General features: G+C 42.6%; 2 protein-coding genes across 2 annotated transcripts in view; one reads left to right on the top strand and one right to left on the bottom strand.

Moving 5' to 3' along the window:
- Positions 1-7,218: 7,218 nt before the first annotated feature.
- LOC310870119 (transcription elongation factor A protein 1-like) lies at positions 7,219-20,249 on the top strand. Its single transcript, XM_083781176.1, has 10 exons — positions 7,219-7,436; positions 9,822-9,884; positions 9,967-10,072; positions 10,306-10,408; positions 12,948-13,093; positions 13,271-13,327; positions 14,219-14,373; positions 15,096-15,242; positions 18,815-18,886; positions 19,705-20,249. Exons 1-10 carry the CDS (start codon positions 7,362-7,364, stop codon positions 19,711-19,713), a joined length of 933 nt encoding a protein of 310 aa, XP_083637302.1. The 5' UTR covers positions 7,219-7,361; the 3' UTR covers positions 19,714-20,249.
- A 3,777-nt stretch (positions 20,250-24,026) lies between these two features.
- Positions 24,027-27,777, bottom strand: part of LOC310870711 (regulator of G-protein signaling 20-like) — a gene marked incomplete at both ends in the record, with an annotated part of 15,889 nt that continues 12,138 nt past the window's right edge. The window contains 3 exon segments of the mRNA XM_083781984.1: positions 24,027-24,215; positions 25,452-25,686; positions 26,183-26,257. Of these exon segments, the coding sequence (XP_083638110.1) occupies positions 24,027-24,215; positions 25,452-25,686; positions 26,183-26,257 (499 nt within the window).

The raw sequence follows: 27,777 nt of genomic DNA, 5'->3' as shown, positions 1-27,777 counted from the left end.
ATCAGCATATCATGCTGTGGTGAATAAAGTGTGGGAAAGAACTCGACAGGAATATGGACAACATCGGTACGTACTTCAAAGTGCATCAAATATATGTGATGGTATTTATGGATGGTAATTATATTGGAAATAAATAATATGAAACATAATAATTTTGGTATTCTTGTATTATTGATAGTACATACCCCAGTCCATCTAAAAACAAAGAAATCAGTTTCCAAAGGGATTTTGTAACAAATATAATGTCAAAACTAGTCTAGCTCAAATTGTCAATATAAGATTTGAACTGAATGCAAGAGAGAAAAAGCCAAGAATTAGTAAGACCTAACTGTGCAAATGAGTGATTGAGGCATATTACACTCAATACACTGGTTAAATTAAATTGACATTTCCCATCCTACTCTGTCTAGATATCACGGGTTGGTAGTGCCGTTTCTATTTTACCGGCAGCCTCTTAATCAGATTTGAGGAGCCTGCTTGGCCTAATAGGGATTAGGTGAAAGGTTTGACACACTTGCTGACAGCATGAGATACAGCACAACAAGACCTTACCGTAGTACTTTTGCCCCGCAACTAAGTAGGTACTATACTATTGTTGTAACATCTGAAATATAGAGGAGACTATTATTTTTCATTTTATATTTGACTTATATTTATTGCAGCTGTCAAGAGTTAATTGATAATAAATATGCCAAACTGGATATACTGCAATCTTCACAATGACATAATGTAAAATGAAATAAAGCATAAGAGGTGAACAACGTGGTATGATTTGCTAAGACGGTAATGATTGCATCGTAGTAGGTGAGATGAACTCTCTCTACTCACCCTATGGCTTGCTTTACAAACTCGCCCTGACCTGTGTGACCTAACCTAATTGCTTCTGTCACATGTTTCAAGAACAATTTCCCTTCAGCACGGAGATGGGCTGCTCGAGGGGATTGGTTCACTAAGTTCACATAGAGTGGCACGAAAGTGGTTTTGTAAACCTATAGTGCCATAAGCAACATCGCACAGCCTCACAGGCCATTTTGATTATGGTCTGTCATGTATAAGTATAAGCATATAATTAAGTTTAAATTGTCTGTCTGTGACACTAACTTTTTTGAGTTTTTGAATACCCTTTTTACTCCCTAAGTTAGTAGTTATGCCAATGAATTCCTCCGCACTCACATGTGTGTGTTGTCACTGCTTTCACCTTCTGACTCACCTGCCAGTCAGACTCTACTACACCAATCGGATGTAGTAGAGCCAGGTTGTGCTACACCAATAGGATGAAGTAGAGCCAGGTTGTGCTACACCAATAGGATGTAGTAGAGCCAGGTTGTGCTCAGGGGGGCAGTCAGCCAGATATTTCGTGAAGCCTCATTTGAAATCGGTAGTTCATATAATGGCCTGTTGTGGCGCTGGACTGGACCCAAAAAGCCCCATAGCTCCATAGAGGCCCATGTATTTTGGCCCAACTTCACCTAGACTGTATTACCTTAATAAACATGGTCATGAATACTTTCTTCTTCCAGTCACTAGTTTAAAGTCTCATTTCTAATGTCATAATATTCTTTTTGGAAAATTATGGTCCCATTAATTAAAAAAATGACCATAAAGAAAAGAAAACATCGCGTATGTTCTGAGGGGCGTGGCTACCGTTACAGTCTATGATCGGGATTCCCCTCCCACTCGAGTCAAAATAAAAACCAACGGAGAAGAAGGGGGGAAGTCCCGCCTCGTTGTCTGGGCAGCCAATGGCCAGCTGGTCCAAAACGGAGCCAGCCAATGGCCAGCTGGTACCAAACGGATCTAGAAAGATGGCGATTTACAATGAAGAGATTTCAGGCTTCATTTTACGTTCATGTTAGACCCGGCGAACGCTTTGTCCATATTTTTTACAGTCTATGGTTGTGCTACACCAATTGGATGTAGTAGAGCCAGGCTGTGCATGATTCACCAATCGGATGTAGTAGAGCCTTGATCCGTCCTACTCCTGCCCAACACTCTCCCTGCTGACTGACAGGTGCAGTGACAAATAAATATCAACCTCACCACCCGGCTTCCCACCCCTGAACACCAGTGTTCGAATAGATAGAGTCCCCAGAGGTGCCCACACTTTTTGACTCAATAACTACTTTTACACTGGCCAGCTCAACAAGATCTACCCAACCCAAAAGATATTAGTTCCTTATATAGGTTCAAAAAGACCAAAGATTTGCCTGCAATTTCCCCTTTAGATCGTCTACTCTAGTCTATAGCACTGTTGGTCCAGGGACTACAAATATGAATTACTTTTTTTTTTTTTTCCTGTTCTTCTTTCACCTAAACATCATCATTGATGTTCTTTGTTTAGTCTCGCAATGCCATTGGTCATGATATTTGCATATAAATACCCCCCACAGAGGCACACATTTACACAACTTCAAAATCTCTGGATATTTTTAATCAAAATTGACCTATGCCCTTTAACCTTTAACCCTGATAAAAGTAACAAAAATGCATGCAATACATATATTTTTGTGATCATTAGAATGTCTAGAACATGTGTTATATGTATTATTGTGAAAGATATCCACCGAATGTAAATTATTAATTTATTATTATTATTTGAATAATTATTATAAATGTGCATAACATTTTCATATATATATATATTATTTTACATAATTTCCTCTGCAAAGTCCTTGTAGTACAAAGTAGTAGTAAGGTTGAAATCTCTTTTTTGTATAGTATAGAAATATATCCGGGTCTTACAGGGACAGGGTTAGGGGTCTGTAACTCTTAATAATGATTTTATAATGTAGATTGGGGTCCCAGAGATGAGAATCTGTACCAAATGGGGGTCTGCCGCCCTAATGCATGTCAATCTGGGGGTCCTTGAATTGAAAAGAGGTTGAGAAGCTCTGTGGGCAAGTCCCAGAAAAGGCAAAGCATCTGAGCAGGTAGAGAGGGAACAGAACCCTTCCAACACTAATCTGAGTTCCCAGAAGTTTTAGACATTCCAACACAGACAGAGGTCTTGAACTTCATCCCCTGCTGCACCACCTGAATATCTTAACTGATTATAGTATAGCAATGTTTTTCCGGGTAGCTCGGTCGGTAGAGCACTCGCCTTTCCACCTGTGTTGTGAGCTTGTAGATCTGCTATTTTCAGCATGCAACCAAGTGTAAAATGACTTATACTGGATCTCTTGTCTATACTAGTCCCTTCCTAACATTTTTGTTTTTATTTATTGACGAAATTGTCGATATATTTAGTCTTAGTTTTGATCATCATAGCATAGTTTTCATTTAGTTTCTATTTAGTTTTTGTCAGTGAAAAAAGGTAGTCGACGAGCATTTTTTATTTCGTTTTAGTCGATGAAATCACCTCAGCAACCCATCTCATCTCCCAGAGGTCTGAAACGGGGATAGACTCCCGGCCGCACCCAGGCTGATACCGACAATAAGCCTCTCTGACTTACTTAGTTATACTTAGTTACTTATACTTACTTACTTACTTACTTACTTACTTACTTATAGTAGCAATTTGTGTAACTGCCAAAGGGCCAAGGCCTATATTCAGTCTCGTCTTTCACAGTATCGGTTCAATGCGTATATATGTCTTTGAATTTTGTTGATCACAATTCATCAATAACCACGCCAACCACAACTGAAACAAATTCTGCTCTGCTAGTAAAATCTGCTTTATTACATTAATTATGTATGCATGTATTTCGTATATAGATATATATATGTATTTTCCAACTATCCTTGGGATTGTGGGTGGGGGGTGGGTGGGATAGGTAGGGGATGGAGCTTTATTTTTTTTATTTTTTCATATTTGATATGTCTCTGTCTAATGCTTGCCCCTGCATGGGTCTGTTTGTAAAAAAGAAAAAAACTTCAATAAAAAGATTTTGAAAAGAAAAATAATTCATCAACAAGACATAATAATAATGAGTTACTCGATCTACTCAATGGCACTAAGGAGTAAGGATGCCATACAGTTTGTTCAACATTCTGTTTACTCTTAATAAAGTTATAATGACAAGCCAACACCCATATCAAAACATGTAGGCCTACTGTAGACCTAAATACAAATTTTAAAAGTAATTGTTTAAATGCACATAAAGTAGTGCACATTTACAATAATGAGGTTTAGGTAAAGTAAAGTAAAGTAAAGTTAAACATAACAGTATCATGAGTTGTGGCTTATTGCAGCTCAGCTACAAACATGCTTTTGTTGTGAGATATGTCACCGTTACAGTCTATAACACTGACAAACAATTAATTCAGATACACACTGACTCAGGCACTTAAATCAAATCCTTTCTGTTTTTTAACTGATTTATGTAAGACAATATTTATATCATAATTCACATTTCACATCGAGTGTACATCTGTGCTTTAGTGCAGTGGTTTTCAACCGGTGGTCCGGGGACCACCAGTGGTCCTTGAGGGGGTTCCACTTCCAGGTGGTCCCCATGCAGCTAAATGGTGGAGAGTTGGTAGCCAAATGGACCCTTATAGATCTTTAACTCTTGAGAGTGTAAAATGAAACCAAATGGAACCCTGCGGGTCAAAAAAAATGTATGGTCTAAGAGGCTAAAAATCTCATCAAATGGTGGTCCGTGATATAAAATGGGTTGAAAACCACTGCTTTAGTGTATAGTAGCAGTCTGGATGGCCGAGCGGTCTAAGGCGCTGCGTTCAGGTCGCAGTCTCCCCTGGAGGCGTGGGTTCGAATCCCACTTCAGACATACCTTTTCGGTTCTGTCTCTAAATGTTTTGATGAATTGAACATGGTGGACCCTCTTGTAAACAAGTGTAATGCTTGTAATTGGGTCGTCCACTCACAGTTAACAGTCTTTGTATTGAGTTTGTGCTTGAAATGTACTGTAATTCTGCAAACTGTTAATAAATATTTCAATCAATCAATCAAAAGTGACTTGAAGAAGACCCACCGATGCCATCTAATGACAATTTGTGGTATTGTTTTCCTAACAGTTATAAGCTTTCCCCGTCAGTATCATTCACTATCTCCTTCCTCAGCAGAGGTCTGATGGTGTCACTCACGTGTCAGTACTAGAAATATACTCTGCAAACTTTCAGTGAAAACCTATACACAGGTTTAATGTTTGTCTTTATCGTTCAATGTTTCTTTTGTAAACGCCATTGACAATGAAGGGAAAATGTACGTCATAATGTAACTCAACACGTCATATAATTGTCTCTTTTTTGTAAGAGACAATTATATGACGTGTTGAGTTACATTATGACGTACATTTTCCCTTCATTGTCAATGGCGTTTACAAAAGAAACATTGAACGATAAAGACAAACATTAAACCTGTGTATAGGTTTTCACTGAAAGTTTGCAGACCTGTGCCCAGAAGGGCACTTTTTCTAGTTAATTTCTGCATCTTTTAGGGCCCATTTAACCATATAATGCATTTGGATGGCAAAAATGGCAGATCTGCAAGTTCAGTGTCTTGAATGAGATGTGCTGTGAGTTTGCATATCTGCTATTTTCCAGCATAGGACCGTTGCACAGTGAAGTATAAACAAGGCTTTAGGATTTATAAGTCGTTTTTAGAATCCTCCTCCTCAGGAGCATATCCACGGATATCCCAAGCCGTGCATATCCACGGCTTCCCAAGCCGTGCATGCCTATTCCCACTACTATAGGCTGAGGAAGAAATGCCACTTGACAGTTTTCAAATCAGCCTCATGGTGGCGCTACAACAGGCCAAGTTGCGTCTCTCTCTCTCTCTCTCTCTCACTCACACACACACACACACACACACACACACACACACACACACACACACACACACACACACACACACACACACACACACACACACACACACACACACACACACACACACACACACACACACACACACACACAAAAGATTGGAAAAAAGTATGAAATCAATCAATCAATCAATCAATCAATCAATCAACCAATCAACCAATCCGCCCTTGACATGAACAAGTTTAAGCAGTAGTGGTTCTCAAAGTGGGGGTGGGGTCCCAGGGGGTCCCCTGCTAAATGATAGATAGTTAGGAACCAAATAGACCCTTATGGGTTTGTAACTCAGAGAGCTCTTTACAAATGGAACCAAATGGACCCGTTAACACCCCCAGAGTTAAATTAACAATGATTTTACAATATAAATCAGGGTTCCAGGGATAGAAAGGCCATTAAATGGGGTTTGTAGCCTAATGCATCTCAAACTAAATGGGGGTCCACAGGGCAATTTGGGCCGGGGTCCTGTCCTTGACATGAAAAAGTTTGAGAACCACAGTTTACCATCTGGAGCAGTGCTAAACGTCCACAGTAGGTGGAGGTAATGCGCCATACCCGCCCATAGCCATAGAGGTGTGCTGTGCTGTGTACCAGTGTTGCCATGTCCGCTTATTATAATCGACTTTGTGCTTGTTTTCTGTAAAGTTGCTTGGAAATATTGGTAGTTGGTATTCTCTCACATTTTCAAAATGTCTTTTATTGTCCAAATAAGAGTAAGGACTCTAGGCCTACATCTAAACATAATGGGACTAAATTATTTTCGCTTCTATGCCACCAAAATGTGGAACGCCCTACCAACAGTCATTAAGACATGCGAACCCCTTGACTCCTTCAAAACCGCTCTCAAAGGGCACCTACGGACGGCTGCAATTCGAAACTGGCCCCCGGAAAATCTGACTCCCCCCCACCCCCCTTTTCCCCTCACTGTATATGCTTATTTTCCCTTTTTACCTCCTTTATGATGAATTCCTGTTCTGTTCTTTGTCTATATAGAAGTGTCTATTTGTACGTCTCTAAATGTTTTGATGAATTGAACATGGTGGACCCTCTTGTAAACAAGTGTAATGCTTAATTGGGTCGTCCTGCACTCACAGTTAACAGTCTTTGTATTGAGTTTGTGCTGAAATGTACTGTAATTCTGCAAACTGTTAATACATATTTCAATCAATCAATCATGTTGTGCCAGGATACCCCCATAGAAGATTTGTGTTGTTAAAATGTTTCAAAGAATATTCCACATTTTGTCACTTTTGTTTCCCCCATGATTGCTTTGAAAATATAACCCTCAGGCTCAGGCTTGTTTTTATTTTGGGCTTGTTTTCTGGAAATAAAAACGCCTGGGTTTCATGGACCTGGTTGCTTATTTCTCTCTCACACACACAGTGAACATGGCAACAGTGAGTCGCTCGTAGTGCCCTGTGTGTGTATGCCTGGGCGGTGTGCCTGACTGTGTGGCTGGCTGGCTGGCCTCTTTTGTCATCAGCTTCCATTACTCGTCGAGGAGAGGGACCCATTTGTTTTCTTTTTTTTACGGGTTCCTGCAAAGCAGATCACTCCAACTCAGCCAGCAATACATCATGGGCAAAAAGGAAGAAGAGGAGATCATCAGAATCGCCAAGAAAATGGATAAAATGGCCCAGAAGAAGAGCGGGGTGAGAATGAGATGAATGGATGCCATCAGTTTGCTTTGCTGCTCGGTTGCATGGCTACTACTACACGTTAGCGTGTTAGCATTTAGCTGTAGCCTGTGTATAGTATACTACTAGCCTGGCGATGTTAGCCCCAACAACATGTCAACAACAAATCAAACCCATCCGTCAGTTGGCACCCCTTTTAAAGACCGTCCGCGCCGTCCAAAAATAACTGGATCCAATGCATCAGAAACTATAACTACACGCGAACCTTATCTTCTAAAAAGCTGCCTCTGGTTGGCGGTCCTGGTTTTGTACTTTTGCTTTTTATCGCTCACCTTTTACCCGAGCTAACATAAGTTAGCCCTGAACACAAGCCGGCTTCTTTTCTTTGTGAATCCCACACAACAAACCAGTCGGGTTGATTTCACGCGTTGACTTCGTTTATAAAAGTCGTGTTTTTTGGGGAGGATTCTGGCGATGCATTTGTGAGCACGAAAGAGCTTCATAGCCGCACAAGAATGATTAGCCAGTTAGCCGTCTATGCTAATAGTTAATCTAGTAAACATTGGGTTGTTGTTGTTGCGTTTCTGATAGAAAGTAGCCACTGTGATTAGCAGTGGTTCTCTAAAGTGGGTCCAGGGGTCCTTGAGGGAGTCCCAGGGGGTCCCCAGCTAGTATAACCAAATGGACCCTTATGGGTCTGTAACTCGGATACCCCTTTTCCAGTTCCACCGGTTGGTTCCCAGTGGGAACCGGTTCAGTTTTTTGGTTCTTAGTCCATGAGTCAGAGCTCCAAATTTGGAACGTTAAATATGAATTTATAACTGTAAGTAAATTCATATATGATAAACTTTCCGCATTAGTAGCTTTTTCACATTTTCTATTTTTTTGCATATTGCCTCATTTGCATTAATTTAAAATTTGTGATACAATAAATCATTGTCTTCGTGCAAGTAATCAACTGGGGAAGTGTCATGGTGATAACAATCTAATATACTGGTCCGGTAGGTATGGTTTTGCACACTCAATTCATAATTAACGTTCCAATTTTGGAATTGACATTTTGGAAAGAATAGCCAAATTAACACAGAGGTGCCCACTCTTCCTTGGTGCCCACTGCCCACCTACCTGTTATCGTACTGACTACCCACTGAGGTCGCTGCTAGAATAACCATGGGGTTACCAAAATCATCAGAGTTCATCCTGCAGTGCAAATCTATAGTTAACCAGGTATCTTGTTCTTGTGTGCATAATTGTTAACATAGTTGTCTAAAGTAAATGCAGGGGTCACTGATATTGTTGGGCTTTAATCCTCTAGTGAGCATGAATGCACACAGCTTGTTGGGAGTTGCACGGCAATAAGTCTCCCTTCAGAATATGTGTGCAAATGTTAATGAGCATTTCTGCTAAAGGAGGCAACGGAGGAAAGGCACCAACATCTGTAGAATTCATCTTCTGGGGTGAAATAAGACTATCAGAGAATGAGATCTCGTCCTACTGATGCTGGGTTTCCATGGTCATGACATTCCTGGAAATATTTTGAAACAAGAAATAACATTTTCCAGACATGGAAAACGTTTTGGAATGTATAAAGGAACCTGTAAAAAGTAGTTGGCTATGCATTGTTTGTGGCTATAGATTTTTGTTAAAAATGAACTTTTCCAAAACACGTATAACATTACACAAAATATGTAACGTGAGAAGTTGTTATTCTCCGAACGGGCAGCGTGATTTCAGCCCAACAACAGATCAACAAGCTCAGCGTGCTGCAGTGTGATCCTATGACCTAGGATAGGTGGTGTAGCAAAACATTTGGCTCAAAATGTAGACTAGAACTATAGCGTTCTATATAATATGCTTAATGTTGCTACACTGCTGGGCATTACACACAGGGGTAAGACTCATTAATGCACTGAATGATTGTTATATAGGTCTGGAAATTGGGTTAAAATATTCAGGAAAAGTTGTGGAAATTCATTGGTAAAAATGTGTGGGAATCCTGTGATGGGTGGTGATATCTGCATTCAATGAATGGGCTTCAACTGAGGATTGAAGACCTGAGGCACTTTGTCACTATGAGCTTGTAGTTCTGCTACTTTTGAATAGCCAAAGTATAAAATGACACGGATGCTTTCCACTGTTTTGATGGGCTAAATAAAACACAGTAACAGTATCGCACAGAACTAATAAAGTCTTTTAAGGTTGTCCTGAATATTATGGGCTGTATCCGGATTGGCGTTCAAAGCAGTGGGTGTAGTAGGTTTGTTAGCCCTGGTTTTCTCTGCCAGATCCAAGCCCATAACAAAATAACAAATACATTTAGATTATCCCAGAACTATTAGTAAAAAAAGTAAACATGTGAGCAGGCTGATTCTGAATTTAAACTATTTCCCCCCGCTGCAGTCTGGGGCTTTGGACCTACTCAAGGAGCTGCGATCTATCCCTATGAGTCTGGAATTACTTCAGGTATCTTTGCTCATTTCTTCTCTTGCATCTTGATTGCACCGTGTGTTATCTGTCGAGGCATTGAAGCAAAGTCTTTCTCCAGTCCACTAGAATTGGGATGTCTGTCAATGCCATCCGCAAGCAAAGCACAGATGATGAGGTGACGTCTCTAGCCAAGGCCTTGATCAAATCATGGAAGAAGCTTTTAGGTAATTCCTTTATCATTATTTCTATTGTCTCCGCCTGTCTTTGCCTGATTGTAATGCTGCTTGTTTCCCCCCCCCCCCACTCACTGTAGTACATCAAAGCCAATAGTGTGTGTACTTGAATACTTGATACTACAAATGGCAATTTCTCATGTTTGCCGTGTTCTTGTTGAGCCGTCTCTGTGCGACTGACTGTGGTGGTGTTTGACACTGTCTGTGTTTCCTCTGCTTGCCAGACGAGCCCGGAGGTGGAGACAAATCTTCAGAGGAGAAGAGGAAAGAGACGTCAACGACACCTGCCTCTCCATCGCAGGGAAGCCCAGAGCCCAAAGAGGAAAGGTACAGGACACTAAATGCATATCCTACTGTAGCTAGGGAAGCCCAGAGCCCAAAGAGGAAAGGTAAAGGACACTAAATGCATATCCTACTGTAGCTGTTGTTCAGCACTGTAAGTGCAACAACATTATCTAGGGATTCCCCCTAACAGTTAATAGGCTTCATTCACAAAGCGTGGGTGTTTCCACATGCAGTCTGATTCATCATTATTATTTGTACTTCTTTTTGTTCGCATCAAGTACACCATAGAGTAGACATTATAGATATGATGTAAATTCAAACACATTTTTTATTTTTTTATCATTTGATACATTTAGAGCTCCCCCCCCCACACACACAGTCTGTTGTTTACCTTTGCAAATGAGTTGAAATCATTTGATGAACCAATCAGACTGGGTTCAATCTGTGAACCCAGTCAACCCATCTGCAAAACATCAGAATAAATTTGAATGTGCCTCTGGGGCCACTGCCCGTGTCCATGTGTGGAGACCAGAAGATTCACCCTCCTCCACCTGCAGATTTATCTGGCAGCATTTGGGATCTTCAATTCCGTAGGGCGTGTAATCGTCGCCCAATCGGAGGACAACGATTAGTAGATTTCAAGCCCTACTTAATTGAAGGCACCTTTTTTTACTTCATTGTTTTCACACGGTATTAGTGCATGTCTCCTGACAGAGATCTGTGCTCTGCTTACAGCGTAAGTTTGAGTACTGCACAAGCCCATAAGGAGTCACCAGCTTTTTGTGTAATTAACGGAGACAAATTGTAGCGGTGTACTTTTATGTCAGGTTGTACACTCTCAGAGTTAAGAATCAATTGTATTGTCGCATCTCAGGTTTACAGGTCAAAAGAAGTGGGTGAAATCCATTTTTGTGCAGTTGCAGTAGATTGTGATCACAGAGATGAAGAAAATCATCAAGTGGCCTATTAATGCATATCAAACTGGAGGTCCTTGACGTTCAAAAGCTTGAGATTGAAGTTCCAGACCCCCAGGAACGCTCCCAGGGGGCCGGGTCGGTTCCGACGTGCCGCCCCGTGTCTGAAACGGTTGAGAAATGACAGTTACTGTGTGCCGGTCACTCTACTGTACTGTCACTGTACTGTACTGGCACACCAGAAATCATCATATATACAGTTAATATGTGTTTGTGTGTGTGTGTGTGTGTTAGGTTGCGGTGGTGAAAAACAACCATGCTGTTTTCATGCTCATACCTACCCAGCCAGCTAGGCAGGCACCCACCCACACACACACATAAGTCCGTAAGGGAGTGGTTGCACCACCAAAAAAACGGGCGACAATGGCGAAAATCGGCCATCGAAAATCAGCTGAAGTTGCTGTTTTGAAGTCGTTTTGGCCATTATCTCTGGAACGGAAAGTCCAATCTGCTCAGTTCAAAGCTTGTTGGAAGCGTGACTTTGAGCACAACCAGGGCCGGTGGCCCCCATTGGCTCAGGGCCCCTGTGCATGTGCACACAATTCGTCCATGGCTCCAACAGTAACTCAATGTCCCTTCGACAGCTCCAACAGTAACTCAATGTCCCTTCAACAGCTCCAACAGTAACTCAATGTCCCTTCGACAGCTCCAACAGTAACTCAATGTCCCTTCAACAGCTCCAACAGTAACTCAATGTCCCTTCAACAGCTCCAACAGTAACTCAATGTCCCTTCAACAGCTCCAACAGTAACTCAATGTCCCTTCAACAGCTCCAACAGTAACTCAATGTCCCTTCGACAGCTCCAACAGTAACTCAATGTCCCTTCGACAGCTCCAACAGTAACTCAATGTCCCTTTGACAGCTCCAACAGTAACTCAATGTCCCTTCAACAGCTCCAACAGTAACTCAATGTCCCTTCAACAGCTCCAACAGTAACTCAATGTCCCTTCAACAGCTCCAACAGTAACTCAATGTCCCTTCAACAGCTCCAACAGTAACTCAATGTCCCTTCGACAGCTCCAACAGTAACTCAATGTCCCTTCAACAGCTCCAACAGTAACTCAATGTCCCTTCAACAGCTCCAACAGTAACTCAATGTCCCTTCAACAGCTCCAACAGTAACTCAATGTCCCTTCAACAGCTCCAACAGTAACTCAATGTCCCTTCAACAGCTCCAACAGTAACTCAATGTCCCTTCGACAGCTCCAACAGTAACTCAATGTCCCTTCAACAGCTCCAACAGTAACTCAATGTCCCTTCAACAGCTCCAACAGTAACTCAATGTCCCTTCAACAGCTCCAACAGTAACTCAATGTCCCTTCAACAGCTCCAACAGTAACTCAATGTCCCTTCGACAGCTCCAACAGTAACTCAATGTCCCTTCAACAGCTCCAACAGTAACTCAATGTCCCTTCAACAGCTCCAACAGTAACTCAATGTCCCTTCAACAGCTCCAACAGTAACTCAATGTCCCTTCAACAGCTCCAACAGTAACTCAATGTCCCTTCAACAGCTCCAACAGTAACTCAAAGTCCCTTCGACAGCTCCAACAGCAACTCAATGTCCCTTCAACAGCTCCAACAGTAACTCAATGTCCCTTCAACAGCTCCAACAGTAACTCGAGCAGCAAGAGCGAGCCTGCAGACGCACCAACCAACAACCTCATCTCCATGTTTCCCCGCGCACCAACCACCTCAGACTCTGTCCGGATCAAGTGCAGAGAGCTGCTGTGCGCCGCGCTGCAAACGGGAGGTAAACCCATTTATTAGAGTCTGGAAACGGCCAGTGCTGCCTGGCTGTCAGCACAGAGAACCATGGGTTTCTGAGTTGTGCTTTAAATTAAATTAAAAAAAAGACATGCACGCATGCACACACAGATGGACACACCCTCACATTTTCAACCCTGTCTCTCATCCTGTTTTCTTTCAGATGACTACATTGCTATTGGTGCTGACTGCGACGAACTCGGGGCACAAATCGAGGAATATATCCTTTTGAATTTTTGCACTCTGTTTACCATGACATTGTTCTTTCTTTTGCCATTTCTGATAGTTCTGAGATTTTCATTGTCATACCTAATTCATTTAAAGACCTTTTATTTAAAATCTTCTACTAGCTTTGTATTAGGGATGGGCATCAATAGTTGAATACGCCGATGTGGGACAGGTGTTCACTATACCAGTTGACGGTTAATGGTATCTGCTTTACCGAATTACTTACGCATGATCACAGGGGTGACGTGACATTGTAATTGGCTGTCAATATTAGTGGGAGGGGCATATGTAAGCCACTGCGGCAACCACACTCTGCAATTTTGTTAAATTGCGAATTTTCTAGTTACATGGTTCTCTAAATACAGCACATTGTCTTCATAGAAAAACAAAAACATGAAGTTAACTGAAATATATTTGAAATGTTCACGCTTATGTGAAAACTATGGACGCATTTAGTTGTGCTTGGCCTTGTTATTTACACTTGTAGTATTCTAAATGGCTTTGATTCTGAACACCATGAATAACCATAACCTGTTGTTGTCTTTTAAGTTATGGTGGTGGCAGAGAGTTAGGTTGTACTTTGAACCATTTATTCATACATAGCATGCTACAGAATGTTTCCTCAATGTGGAGATCTGTTGAATGTTGTATGTGAATAAATTCATTTATTATGTCCCGATGAAGACCTCTGGGTTAAAACGTTGGGTCTATAATGTATAATATAAGCAATTATATAAATTGCCTACTGTTGTTTTGGGTTTTTTTAAGCCCATCCCTAATTTGTACGTCTATATAGGTGCTGCATTGTCTGTAATGCATAGCATTCCACCATATTGCTTAGTAATATTTGTTTAAGCTTCAAACTTCCTTGACTTGCCATCACTTATCTTCCAAGAGTTCAAGTGTACCGACGCGAAATTCAAGAACCGAGTGCGGAGCCGCATCTCCAACCTAAAGGACGTGAAGAACCCCAACCTGAGGAGGACTGTGCTGTGTGGGAACGTGTCCCCCGAACGCATGGCCAAGATGAAAGCAGAGGTCTGTTAGACCTGAAAACTATTCTAAAAATGTCTTCTAAATCATCAAAACTGTTTTCTGAAAAACCTATGTTTCTATGTCAGTGAAAATGTGTTGTTCCACGGACCCCCCCCCCCCCCCCCCAGAAGCAAAGATTTCAGTTAAAAATGTTCGCTCTGAAAGAATATATATATTAGAAGATTTGCGCCACATTTTCGCGATTTTTAAAAAATAGCAGACCTACAAGCTCGTAGCGCGGCAGCTTGTAGGTCTGCTTGTAGCTTTTAAATGGCTAAAGTATAACATAATGCTAAAACACCAAAAGGGTTTCCCGTTCAGAATGGGCTAGAGCACCAAATAACCTTGTGAAGAGCACGTGGAAGTCTGTGTTCAGGCTCCATTTCTGCCTGATTGAAACACTTGAGCACGAGCACTTCACTTCACTTCTCTGGAAAGTGTTATGTAGGCCCGATCTCACCCAAACGTGGTGAAATAACACGGATTGGCAATTGTGTAAATACAGTACTAGAAAACCCCCAAAATCCATACATTACTACTGTTGACAGTGACGGAGGCGTGGCTTTCACTAGTACTGTATTTACTTCGCAACGTTTGCCACGGCAACTCGGTCACTTTAGCTCACTGATAACATTCGAAGCGGGTGGAATATGTGGTGGTGTGTTGCTCTGGCCGACTGATGGCATTCTGGTTTATTGTCGTTTATTGCCTCCTTGTTCTTGCAGGAAATGGCCAGCGACGAGCTGAGGGAGATGAGAAAGAACTTGACCAAAGAGGCTGTCAGGGACCACCAGTTATCCACCACCGGAGGCACACAGTCGGATATGTTTACCTGTGGCAAGTGCAAGGGCAAGAAGTGCTCCTATTCACAGGTATGAGGATTTCTTACTGTCTTTTTCAACCCTTATCTGTTTCATTGAGACCCGGTTTGATATGAATGTGATTAGGGGCTGTACCCCAAAAAGTACTACTATTCCAATAGACACTCCCCAGTCGATGGAGTTCGTTTGTTATTCTTTTGTTTGCCTTTTCATTTCTATCTAATAGCGTACTAGCCTACTGCTAAAGCATAACTTATGCTCTTGTCAAGCGATGGTGTCTCTCTCTGAGAAAGGCAGAGAATTGCAGACCTGCGAGCTGACCTGGTGTAGTCGTGAGCGTTGTGGTTGTAGTGTCTTGGTATGACTCGGGCCGCAGATTGAACCCCTGGTAGTGTCTTGGTATGACTCGGGCCACAGATTGAACCCCTGGTAGTGTCTTGGTAGGACTCGGGCCGCAGATTGAACCCCTGGTAGTGTCTTGGTAGGACTCGGGCCACAGATTGAACCCCTGGTAGTGTCTTGGTAGGACTCGGGCCACAGATTGAACCCCTGGTAGTGTCTTGGTATGACTCGGGCCACAGATTGAACCCCTGGTAGTGTCTTGGTAGGACTCGGGCCACAGATTGAACCCCTGGTAGTGTCTTGGTAGGACTCGGGCCACAGATTGAACCCCTGGTAGTGTCTTGGTATGACTCGGGCCACAGATTGAACCCCTGGTAGTGTCTTGGTAGGACTCGGGCCACAGATTGAACCCCTGGTAGTGTCTTGGTATGACTCGGGCCGCAGATTGAACCCCTGGTAGTGTCTTGGTATGACTCGGGCCACAGATTGAACCCCTGGTAGTGTCTTGGTATGACTCGGGCCACAGATTGAACCCCTGGTAGTGTCTTGGTATGACTCGGGCCACAGATTGAACCCCTGGTAGTGTCTTGGTATGACTCGGTCACAGATTGAACCCCTGGTAGTGTCTTGGTATGACTCGGGCCACAGATTGAACCCCTGGTAGTGTCTTGGTATGACTCGGGCCACAGATTGAACCCCTGGTAGTGTTTTGGTATGACTCGGGCCACAGATTGAACCCCTGGTAGTGTCTTGGTATGACTCGGGCCACAGATTGAACCCCTGGTAGTGTCTTGGTATGACTCGGGCCACAGATTGAACCCCTGGTAGTGTCTTGTTATGACTCGGGCCGCAGATTGAACCCCTGGTAGTGTCTTGGTATGACTCGGGCCACAGATTGAACCCCTGGTAGTGTCTTGGTATGACTCGGGCCACAGATTGAACCCCTGGTAGTGTCTTGGTATGACTCGGGCCACAGATTGAACCCCTGGTAGTGTCTTGGTATGACTCGGGCCACAGATTGAACCCCTGGTAGTGTCTTGGTAGGACTCGGGCCACAGATTGAACCCCTGGTAGTGTCTTGGTATGACTCGGGCCACAGATTGAACCCCTGGTAGTGTCCTGGTATGACTCGGGCCACAGATTGAACCCCTGGTAGTGTCTTGGTATGACTCGGGCCACAGATTGAACCCCTGGTAGTGTCTTGGTATGACTAGGGCCGCAGATTGAACCCCTGGTAGTGTCCTGGTATGACTCGGGCCACAGATTGAACCCCTGGTAGTGTCTTGGTATGACTCGGGCCACAGATTGAACCCCTGGTAGTGTCCTGGTATGACTCGGGCCACAGATTGAACCCCTCCCAATCTCGGGGCGGGTGCTCTAAACGGGGATCTTCAACAGGGGTGCCTGTTAAATCTTAAATCAGTCGAAAAGATCTACAAGCTCATCTCGTGGCCTCGTGTTGTGGGCTTGTGGATCGGCTATTTTCGTCGAAGAGGGAAATGTGGAGGGGGGAAAAAAGTGCACATCAAGTACAGAACCAAAGGTCAAGTTGTGGGCTTTACGTGGTTAAATGTAATTGCACACCACTGATGATCGTCAGTTAAGCCATCTATTATTAAATCTATGCAAATGTTTAATACAATGTTATGTAGTGGGGGTCCCTGCTTCATCTCTCTCTCCCGTGTTAGAGCGGTATTGGGGGTCCCTGCTTCATCTCTCTCTCCCGGGTTAGAGCGGTAGTGGGGGTCCCTGCTTCATCTCTCTCTCCCGGGTTAGAGCAGTAGTGGGGGTCCCTGCTTCATCTCTCTCTCCCGTGTTAGAGTGGTAGTGGGGGTCCCTGCTTCATCTCTCTCTCCCGGGTTAGAGCAGTAGTGGGGTCCCTGCTTTATCTCTCTCTCCCGGCTTAGAGGTAGTGGGGTCCCTGCTTCATCTCTCTCTCCCGTGTTAGAGCGGTAGTGGGGGTCCCTGCTTCATCTCTCTCCCGGGTTAGAGCGGTAGTGGGGGTCCCTGCTTCATCTCTCTCCCGGGTTAGAGGCAGTGGGGGTCCCTGCTTCATCTCTCTCTTCCGTGTTAGAGCGGTAGTGGGGGTCCCTGCTTCATCTCTCTCTTCCGTGTTAGAGCGGTAGTGGGGGTCCCTGCTTCATCTCTCTCTCCCGGCTTAGAGGTAGTGGGGGTCCCTGCTTCATCTCTCTCTCCCGTGTTAGAGGTAGTGGGGGTCCCTGCTTCATCTCTCTCTCCCGGGTTAGAGCGGTAGTGGGGGTCCCTGCTTCATCTCTCTCTCCCGGGTTAGAGCGGTAGTGGGGGTCCCTGCTTCATCTCTCTCTCCCGGGTTAGAGCGGTAGTGGGGGTCCCTGCTTCATCTCTCTCTCCCGGCTTAGAGGTAGTGGGGGTCCCTGCTTTATCTCTCTCCCGGCTTAGAGGTAGTGGGGGTCCCTGCTTCATCTCTCTCCCGGCTTAGAGGTAGTGGGGTCCCTGCTTCATCTCTCTCTCCCGGCTTAGAGGTAGTGGGGGTCCCTGCTTCATCTCTCTCTCCCGGCTTAGAGGTAGTGGGGGTCCCTGCTTCATCTCTCTCTCCCGGGTTAGAGCGGTAGTGGGGGTCCCTGCTTCATCTCTCTCTCCCGGCTTAGAGGTAGTGGGGGTCCCTGCTTCATCTCTCTCTCCCGGCTTAGAGGTAGTGGGGGTCCCTGCTTTATCTCTCTCTCCCGGCTTAGAGGTAGTGGGGGTCCCTGCTTCATCTCTCTCTCCCAGCTCAGAGGTCCTCGGTCTGAAAACCCTTGAAGAGCCCTGCTCTAAACCACCATACACTATGGGTAGACTACTAGTAGTAAACAATAAATGATGACATGGTCATATTTGTCAGGTGAAACAGGAGCTGTCTCCATTGTCCCTCTTTTTTCTCTCTCCCCATATTATTATTATAGTAACGTGTATGTGTCACAACCTCGCGGCCGTTGTTTGCGTTCTGTTCGTGGTTCAGTGACTTTGTTTTGTTGTGGCTTTCCTGCTGTCATGCAGTTAGCTCATAACATTAGCAGCTGTTGTCGTTTAGAGCTGCAGTCTTAGCGTGGTTGCGGTGCGGCGTTGCCAGACTTCCGCGGGGCGGGGCTTAGGAGGCAGCCAATCATGACTAGGTCGCTACTACGTGATTGGCTACACAAGTGGTGCAGACTCCCCATTGGCTTAGGCCGCATGTGGTCACTCCCATTGATGACTAGGTCTCTTACATTTCATGAGCTGACAAAAACTAAACTGTGTGTGTTCATCCGTCCGTCCGTCCCCAGGTTCAAACTCGCAGTGCTGATGAGCCCATGACCACATTCGTCTTTTGTAATGACTGCGGAAATAGATGGAAGGTATGTTGTGTCAAAATATTTACTCATGTACTTGTCCATTTGTGTTTTCTTATTCATACTGAGCTCTGTTTCACAAAATATGTTCTGTTATGTACATAGATTGTTAGGCTTAAAAATGTCTATATGGATGAATTACCCAAACGCACATAAAACATGCTTATAATGCTGATGATATGCTTGTAAGATTGTAATAGTTATAAGCACTCATAGCTAACTCAATGCTTTATAATGGTACTCATAAGTCATGCCAATATGATGTTGCCTATGCATGCAACATGCAGCATTTTATAGTTACTAATGAGGTCAAGAAAATATAATCATGATACTTCAGATTTGCTGGTCACCCACATATCGTTGCTGTCGGGAGGAAACCTCATAACTCCATTTTTGACGTTTTTGATTGTTTTTGGCATAAATCAGTGCCAATGGAAAGTAATAAAAAGTGCTTTGGACAAAACCTCTTAACTCCATTGGACCCTCAAAATGTCTGCTAAAGCAACTAACTCCACCACCTCTCTCCCTCTCTCATGGAAGTAATTGACAATATATAAAGTTACAACGCCAACTTTGATGAGACTGTATTGCTGTGTTTTAAAAAATAACCTTTTCTTAAATGTATATTTCTCATTTCCTGAAATATTTGAAAAACATTTTGGAGTTATGAGGTTTTTTTTTTAGAGCTATTTTCTTTCCCCAGCATTATAGTTCATTATAATTCTCATCGCTGTAATGCATTATAATTACGTGTTAACCAGTCGGTGATCCTGGGTCACATGAATGTATGCCTATCTTTCTTATCTGTCTTTCTTCTTTTCCAGTTCTGCTGAATATACAAGCAATATAACCTTGGAATTCAGAGAAGTAGCAAAGTTTCCCGGACCAGGAATCTGTCCGTCTGCAACAGATTGGAAGGTTTATTTTATGTGGTATAACCTGGTGCACAAATTGCCATATAAATACACCACTGCTTTTATTATTTGAATATAATGTTCATAGACGCAGTCTGTTGTCGGATTCTGCCCCCCCCCCCAACTCCTCTGTTCAGTTGTTTCGATAGACGCAGACTTTCGTTGGCGGGTCCCGCGACCCGCCACCCTCCGTTCAAATGTTCGACTTTTTGTTTTTAGCTATGTTCGCTGTCGGATATATACGATCAATCTCATCTCTTTTACCAACATTTTTTATATGTCGTTTTAACTTTTTTTTTGACAGAATTTACCCACACGTTACTACCCGTTTTGCTTTGCCCCCCCCCCCCCCCTCCTCCCCCCACAATGTTTTATTTAATTTCCCAATGAAATGTCATCGTTTGATTAAATAGTAAAGAAAATGTCTTTCATTAGTCTGTGTTGTCCTCCAGCCTCCAATTTATTGTGTGATCTATTCCGCTTATAGCTAATTTTGTGCATGAATCTTTGTTGGCGTTTATAAAACAGAACAAGCATCCTTTTGTTTCAGTCTGAATTTTCGTTGGCTTTTTGCGTTATGTCATTTTACTATATGGGTATTAGTAAAGGATTTGCAGCTGTTCAGTTCTGAGTTGAATTGGTGGAATATTAATCTCATGAATGTGAATATTCATTGTTAATCTGAATAGGGACAATATAATGTCTTGCTGAACGAGCACACAATTACCTGTTGTGTATTTTCCCAGGTGCAACCACTCGATCGTTTCTGACCAGCGGAAACATATCTCCCTATTTCAACCTTTTTATATATTTATAAATTAATATCCTACTTCCTTTATAGTAGTGTCACGCAAAAATAGACAATCCACAAGTATTTAAAAACCCATTTTGGGCGGGAACCCCTTTTGGTGTTAGCATCATGTTATGCTTTAGCTATTAAAAAATAGCTTTTTTTTAAAAAAACTGTCAATCTGATCTCAGCTCAGTTTTCATAATGCTGGTTGTTCAATTCAGCAATATTTTAAAGAACTTACTTAACCTGCCTGAAATACTTTGAATTGCACTTGGCAGAAGATTATCAGGGTGCAACACTTTATGCAAGTATTCAACTTACTGCATGCGTTAACGTACCAGTATGCTTTTGTGATGAAGTCACTCGGGTCAGTAAAATTATTGTGCTTTATTTTAGAATCAAAATGCCCACAAATCATCATTTTCTTGGAGAGAAACAGAAAAAAAGCTAAACCATATACTGTAAACATTCACATGATTTCTTTAATGTATTAATTATTAAACATACCGCAAAAAAATAACACATTTCATATAGGCTAGTTAACAGAAGAATAAACATTTATAGGCAGTATCACTCCAAACCATTGGCTTAGATTGTGTTCGAGGTTGATCTATGTGATGTCACCATCAGCTCAAATTGCACATATCAAGTAGAAAATGTACTCTAAATCCCATATCGTCACTGTCGGGCAGAAACCTGGTATCTTCACATTTCATCTTTTGATGTATATTATTTAATTCTTTAAATAAAAGCCCTATTTCATACATCGCTGTATGCCGATGGTGCGCAAAAGTAGCGAAAATATCTGATCCACAAGCTCACAACACGTCACAATGTGGATCGCCTACTTTCACTACTAAAACATGACGGAATAACTACATTGGAATTATATTGGAACCGATTCTGTTTTTTTCCCCCCAATGTCCTCCTGGCAAGTTACCGTTTTGGACATATAAGGTTTCCACCTGACGCCCGACAATTTTATACTTAGCCCTGCGACGGACTTAGCCCCCCACATGGAGTTACAGTTTTTAGTTAGAAAGGCGAGTAACACTGTTGTAACAACAAAGTATAGGCTTAACGTAGAAGCAGAAAGTGCCACTGTGTCGTAGTACACAGATTGGCAGACAGTAAGTAGTTCAGATCACCCATAGCCCCATCAGCCTTATGTTGTCAACATCGCCAACCATACTGTTTGGTAAAACTACCAAAATCGATTAATGTAGTCATGACTAAGGAATATAGACAAAACACATGCAATAACTTGGCCGATGAGGGGAGGGGGGTGGGGGGGGATGTGTTCCAGTAACTGACTTAAGAGTGCACGTAGTAATACCCATCCATATGGCAAGTGTTTGAAAACAACTGTTGCCAATGATAAAGATGTCACAAAACTGAATGTCAAGGCACTTCCCCAAATGAGGATATTGTCTTTGAGTGACATGTTTGTGAGGCAACAATAATTTAACTAAAACTAGCATTATACATTTATACATATTATTTGACACTTGGCAACTCCAAATTTTCGTGTGTGGAAAACGTTAAAATGTATGAGCACAGTTTACGTGGTAGCTTTGGTGTCACTGCTAACATATGGCCTGGTCCAAGAGGCCTTTTTAAAGGTATATTCAGTGATTTCACTCAAAATACCGTAGGTTTCGTTTTTGGTTGGGACCTAAGCCTTTCATCCAATCAGGATAGAGAGCCAAAAACGAAACCTAAGGTTTTTTGACCTCCAGGGGTTAACTGGGGACAGGGAGGAACTCCTTATATGGTCAGCACACTCTATAGTAGAGAGGATTATCACAACAAAACAAAACAATAAGTGATATTTGAATTAAGTGAAATCACTGAATATACCTTTAACCATCGACTAAAATGATAAAATAACAAGGCTTTAGACCTGAAGCCGATTCAGGAGCCGAGCAGTTTTCTGGGAAAACCTGTTTCTATGTCAGTGGTGCTCAACCTTTTTCATCTCAAGGACCCCCAGAATGATATGGTATTTGGCCGGGTTGCTATTTTCCAATAGCCACATAACGCTTAACAACAAAAGGGGTCCCGTCCTGAATGGGTTCAACTATAAGTCACAGAGTTGCTCACTGTGGCTATGGACCACTGCCACTATTCACTCTATATTAGCAATCTTAAATCTATCTCATTAACATGACAAAGGACTCAATTTCCTATCAAGGAAATGGCCATGCTTATTATAGTTAAGTACTCTCATTTTCCTCTTTTTAATTGACACGTTATGACTGTGTCCTCGTCCATAATACTTTTTGTACTGGCTGGTTTTTCCAATATTGGCAATCATCTTTAATATATAAAAAATAATCTCTAAATTTCTGATGCCTGACTAAATAACAACTACCTTTGAATATTGCAAAATACTATGAGTTGCTTAATGAGTAACATTTTAATGAAATATCCTGTCTCTGATAAAGTTAAATACTAAGGCGTAGGTACAGTAATGTACCTTCCCTTCACTCACCATAACTTGTTAGGGAACCACCAGTTTGCACAGACATACACAGCAAAATCCTCAGTCTTAGTTTAAGGATTTAGCATTTTGTTTATTCTCTGCATAACCACTAAATCACTTTAACCCTGGCTTCCCTATTTTGGGGCATATACCATTTTGAAAATTGCTCACAAGTAGCTCATAACAGTTCTGTTCTGTCCCAAATGATACAGAAATTATGACAACGGGGAACCGGTGTGTATACTCCAACGCATTTGGGTTTAGTTTCAGGATACAAATATTACTGCTGAAGGAAGTAGATGAGCTATTTTCAAAAAAGAAATTGAAGATTTCGCTTAGGGCTTAAGTGGTACAAGAACTGGAGTTGCCAAGTCACTGTTACAGGTGAGGTTGGAACCAAGGTAAACCATACAGTACCCCACAAAGCTGCCTGCAAGTACAGCTAACACTTAGCCTTTGACTTGAGCTTTGATTTTCATACGCAGTAAATAGAATCCCATAAAACACCCACAATTCCCTTTTTCTTTTACTATTTACAAACTCAAATATATAATCTACAGTAGGAATAATTTTCTCCCTCAAACAATCATACAAAACAAAATAAGGACCATAAAAAAATAAGCAGAAAAAAAAACGTTCAACACAAATAAAATAGATTATTTCTATCCAAAAGACAACAGGAAACAAATGTATTAGTATTCCTTTGGAGAGTTTTGCTATGTTGAACTGTAGCAGTACTGTCAAGCCCTCGGGAGATTTTTGAGACCTGAGTGTCTTTCGGTCAGGTGCAGATCACAATAGCGCTGAGATCCCTGGGGGGGGGAGGAGGAGGTTCATGTAATCGTACACTGAACATCTAAAGAAATGGGTCAGGGGAGGGGTGGGGGGTGGGCGTGTGTGTGGGGACGGTCGGGGAGTTAGCAAGAGTTAAAAAGATCACAGGTCTTCGCCACCCTAAGTTTCGGGGGACTGCTCTGACAGGCTGTTGAGCAGGTTTTTGTAGGCAGAGGAGTTCATGTAGCGCGGATACGAGTCTCTTTGCATTAGCGTGTAGATTTGCAGCTGGGCGTCGTCAAACGTGTGAGAGGTGGGCTCCTGCATGTTCTTGTTGATCACCTCTCGCACGCGGGAGTCCAGACTCACCTGGAGTAGAAGAGAAATCAAGGACAGCGTCTCAATGACACATCTTGAAAGATATGTCCACTGTTCGATGTGTAGTATGTATAGCATACTACACCCTATAGCATACTACACCCCAAAATGATATGTATTTAGCCGCAGACACCCATGAAATGACTTCGTGCCAGGATGTGTGACTTTCATAGCACCCTATAGTATGTATACACATAGTTTCATTATATAGAATATTCCTCTGTTAGACGGATGTTAGGTTCTTAGCTTGTCTGCTAAGAGTGTCTGCTAAATTGTAAATAGTTTCAAGATTATTGGTCAAAAACATTTCAAGGTTTTTCACAGTTTTTCAAAAATAGCTTGTGAGCTATAGATCTGCTATTTCATAAAAGCTGAAATATACAACAGGGTTAAACTGGTTAAAAGGATTTTGCTATGCTATACACTGTAAATCCCTGGAACATGTGACGCGTTTAAACCATGTGTGTAATAATAAAATGCCAAGTGTTTATTAATGGTCATAAAATACAGTAGAACACGAGTTCACTCAAACACCTCACGAGAACACCTAGTGTTCAAATTCACCTATACACCTATAAACACCTATATGACTGACTTTGATTGTAAAAATTAAACACGTTCATGTGTTTAAAAAGTGTTACAGGGATTAAACATGTTCTTCTGTTTATAATCTAAACACTGTGACACGTTTAAAAAGTGTTACAAATATGTGTTTAAAACTGTTTATAACCTAAACGCTTGGGTTTAGTGTGTAGTAAGTAATTTAGCTGGGGAAGTCCCTCAAGCACCCCTGGGGGTCCCCGTCGGGCCCCACTTTGAAAACCACTGACGTTTTAACCTTCACCAGGCTTTCTTCTCTTCCACACAGACCAGGAAAGCCTGGTCGGTGTTACAAAAGTGCCGTGTGAACCGGTCTGGAGCGGATGATATCGCTAGGTCATGTTGTAGTATTGTTTTGTATTCATCAGGCAGTAACAATTACCTGGAACCTTTCCCTCAAAGCGGAAGAATAACAATAAAAGCACTCGTAGCCTGCAGCTTTTATTGAGAAAAATCGGTTTGAGGGAAAAGGAAGTTCCGGATGATTGCTCCTAGCCTGATGACTACAAAACAACACTACAACATGACGTAGCGATATCATCCGCTCCCGACCAGATCATAAACCCGAAAAGGAATGCTGCCCAGGCTACTGACGTATAGGAAGGTTTTGAGAGTAAATAACCAGACCTCTTTCGGAGAGAGGATGGAGATGTAGTCTTCATAGATGACCCGGGCCTTCTCCTCGATCGCACCTGTGTTGCTCTCTTCGGTGAACTCGTCGCAGGCTAACCAGAAGAGCATGTTCTCCTCGCTGAACTCTGTGCGAAGGAACTGGCGGAAGGAGGCCCTGCCCGACGGGCAGCACATCAGCTTGTCAAACGACTGACCCCACAAGCGCACCTCCTCCAACGTGGGCTGAGGACTAGAGAGAGAGAACAGACAGCAGAGAAGTCTATGATTTTAGCTTTAATTGCTTTTTTTTGTTTTGTTTTTCAATTTGTATTATGAAGTTAGGCCTGTTGTCACAGTTATTACATAATCGCCTGATCACAATGATTTGAGATCATGGTCACAATCGCCATAATCAAATGTTTAAAAATCTCCAAACTTTTTAAAATAATTCATGTTCAGTGATGAAAAAAATAAAAACTAATGGGCCTGGGCCAGCCTAACGGTCCGGGTAGCAGCCTGACTGACGGGTTCGAGTCCCGATCCTGACGACATACTTTTCTGTATGTCTTGCCCCCCCCATTTCTCTCCCCGTTCCCCGTCAACCTACTGTGATCTATCAAATAAAGGCAAAAAAGCCCCCAAAAATATATATAAAAAAATGAAATTGTTAATTGCAATTATTTGTAATGACAATGAATTGTCAAGTAACATTTCATTATTATTATGAAGCCATGGATGAGACCGACCTGTCCTCACAGTCTGTGGTCCCTTCTTTGACATCGTACGAGGCCTTTCGATTCCTCTCTTCCCGGTCTTCGTTCCTAATGATGAAAAGGACGTAAACAATGCATACACGACACGTTATAGAGACAGAAATCTAAATATTCTCCTTGAGGATTAGAGAGATGTAAAATCATGACATGTAACACAAGGCCAGGCCTGAAGCTATGGTAGTACAGTGCTTATATAAGGTTCTGGACACCTGTCTTTGAGGGGGCAGTCCGACATGTCCGACAACATGGCTGGTTAAGACCCAGGCGTGGTGGGTGAAGACTCACCCGTGGCTCCCGACATGCATTGCCATGTTAAAACTCACCCGTGGGTTTGGGGTAGGGTGTCAGACTAATGCCTGTTGAACTGTTGAACGTCGGACCAAACACATGCACCCGTCTTTGAACAACAGCATATGAATTAAGGTGAATCGCTAATAACCAAAGGCCTTGCACAGAATGGTGAGAGTGAGAGATGAGAAACTCAATTCCATGTCTCAGATGCACAATGCAAGGACACAAGTTGGTGGGACCTGCTATACGGACTTAGCTCAGCCAGCCCGCGGCCATTATCTATCAACCTATAATCAGTTATGTTACCTATTACCAGTATGTTCTTATCAAGACCATTCAATGCATACCAGACGAGTTGCCCATTTACCAACTCACTGGCGGAACTGTGTGGCCTGGTATTCGTAAAGTAACCTAAGTGAATTATGCTTAAACGGTTAAACCTAACCTTATTCCTGACCTTAACCTCAGTAAAACTATGCCTAAACCTAACTCTATACCTAAACTTAAACCAGTAAAACTATGCCTAACCCTAAACGTATTTCTAACCTTATTCTCAGTAAAACAAGATAAAGAATACAAGAACCGCGGCACCGAGCGGTCGATGGAAAAAACATGGAGGGCGAGATGGATTATGGGCGACCGTGCCTGATACCGTTCAATGTGGCCAGTATGGACATTTCCACATACTGCCTAAAGCGAGTAGGCGACTAGGAAATGCGGAAGTGAATTCACTGCCGCCATGTCAGTCAGACTGAACACAAGTGGGCCAGTTCTGGATTATGCTTAACAACAATAGCAGATCTACAGTACAAGCTCAAACAGTGAGCGGCAGTGGCTCAGGGGTAGAGTGGCTGGATGGTAACCGCAAGGTTGCCAGTTCGAACCCGGGCTCCCCCAGAGTTACTGTCGAAGTGTCCTTGAGCAAGACACTGAACCCCTAATTGCTCCTGATGTTCTGGTTTCTGCCTTCCATGGTTTCCGCCGTCATCAGTCTATGAATGTGTGTGACTGGGAGAATGTAATGCACAATCTATGTAAAGCCCCTTGGATAAAGGTGCTATATAAATGCACCATTTACCACACAGCGCGTAGATATGAGCTATACTTTGCATTTGAAACCGATCTACAGCAATGTGTATATATAACTACATCACGTTGCAACTGGAAAATAAATACTCGTCAGACCCGTTCAAGTGAATGGCTTACACTGGAGGTACCATCTGTGCAGTCTGAACTGGGAAAATCTGCTTTCTGCTTCGATGCCCCTACTTCATGAA

Source organism: Protomyctophum parallelum (genome assembly GCF_964188405.1).
Source record: "Protomyctophum parallelum genome assembly, chromosome: 14".
NCBI lineage: Eukaryota > Metazoa > Chordata > Actinopteri > Myctophiformes > Myctophidae > Protomyctophum > Protomyctophum parallelum.
The sequence above is the reverse complement of the archived record's forward strand: the minus strand, read 5'-3'. Positions and strand labels throughout refer to the sequence as shown.

Bases quoted from the DNA above. Each gene is read 5' to 3' on its own strand.
- LOC310870119 (XM_083781176.1), top strand. From the start codon at position 7,362: ATGGGCAAAAAGGAAGAAGAGGAGATCATCAGAATCGCCAAGAAAATG. The intron at 13,328-14,218 runs ATATCCTTTTGA...ACTTGCCATCAC, and splicing joins CGGGGCACAAATCGAGGAAT to TTATCTTCCAAGAGTTCAAG. The intron at 15,243-18,814 runs GTATGAGGATTT...GTCCGTCCCCAG, and splicing joins AGAAGTGCTCCTATTCACAG to GTTCAAACTCGCAGTGCTGA.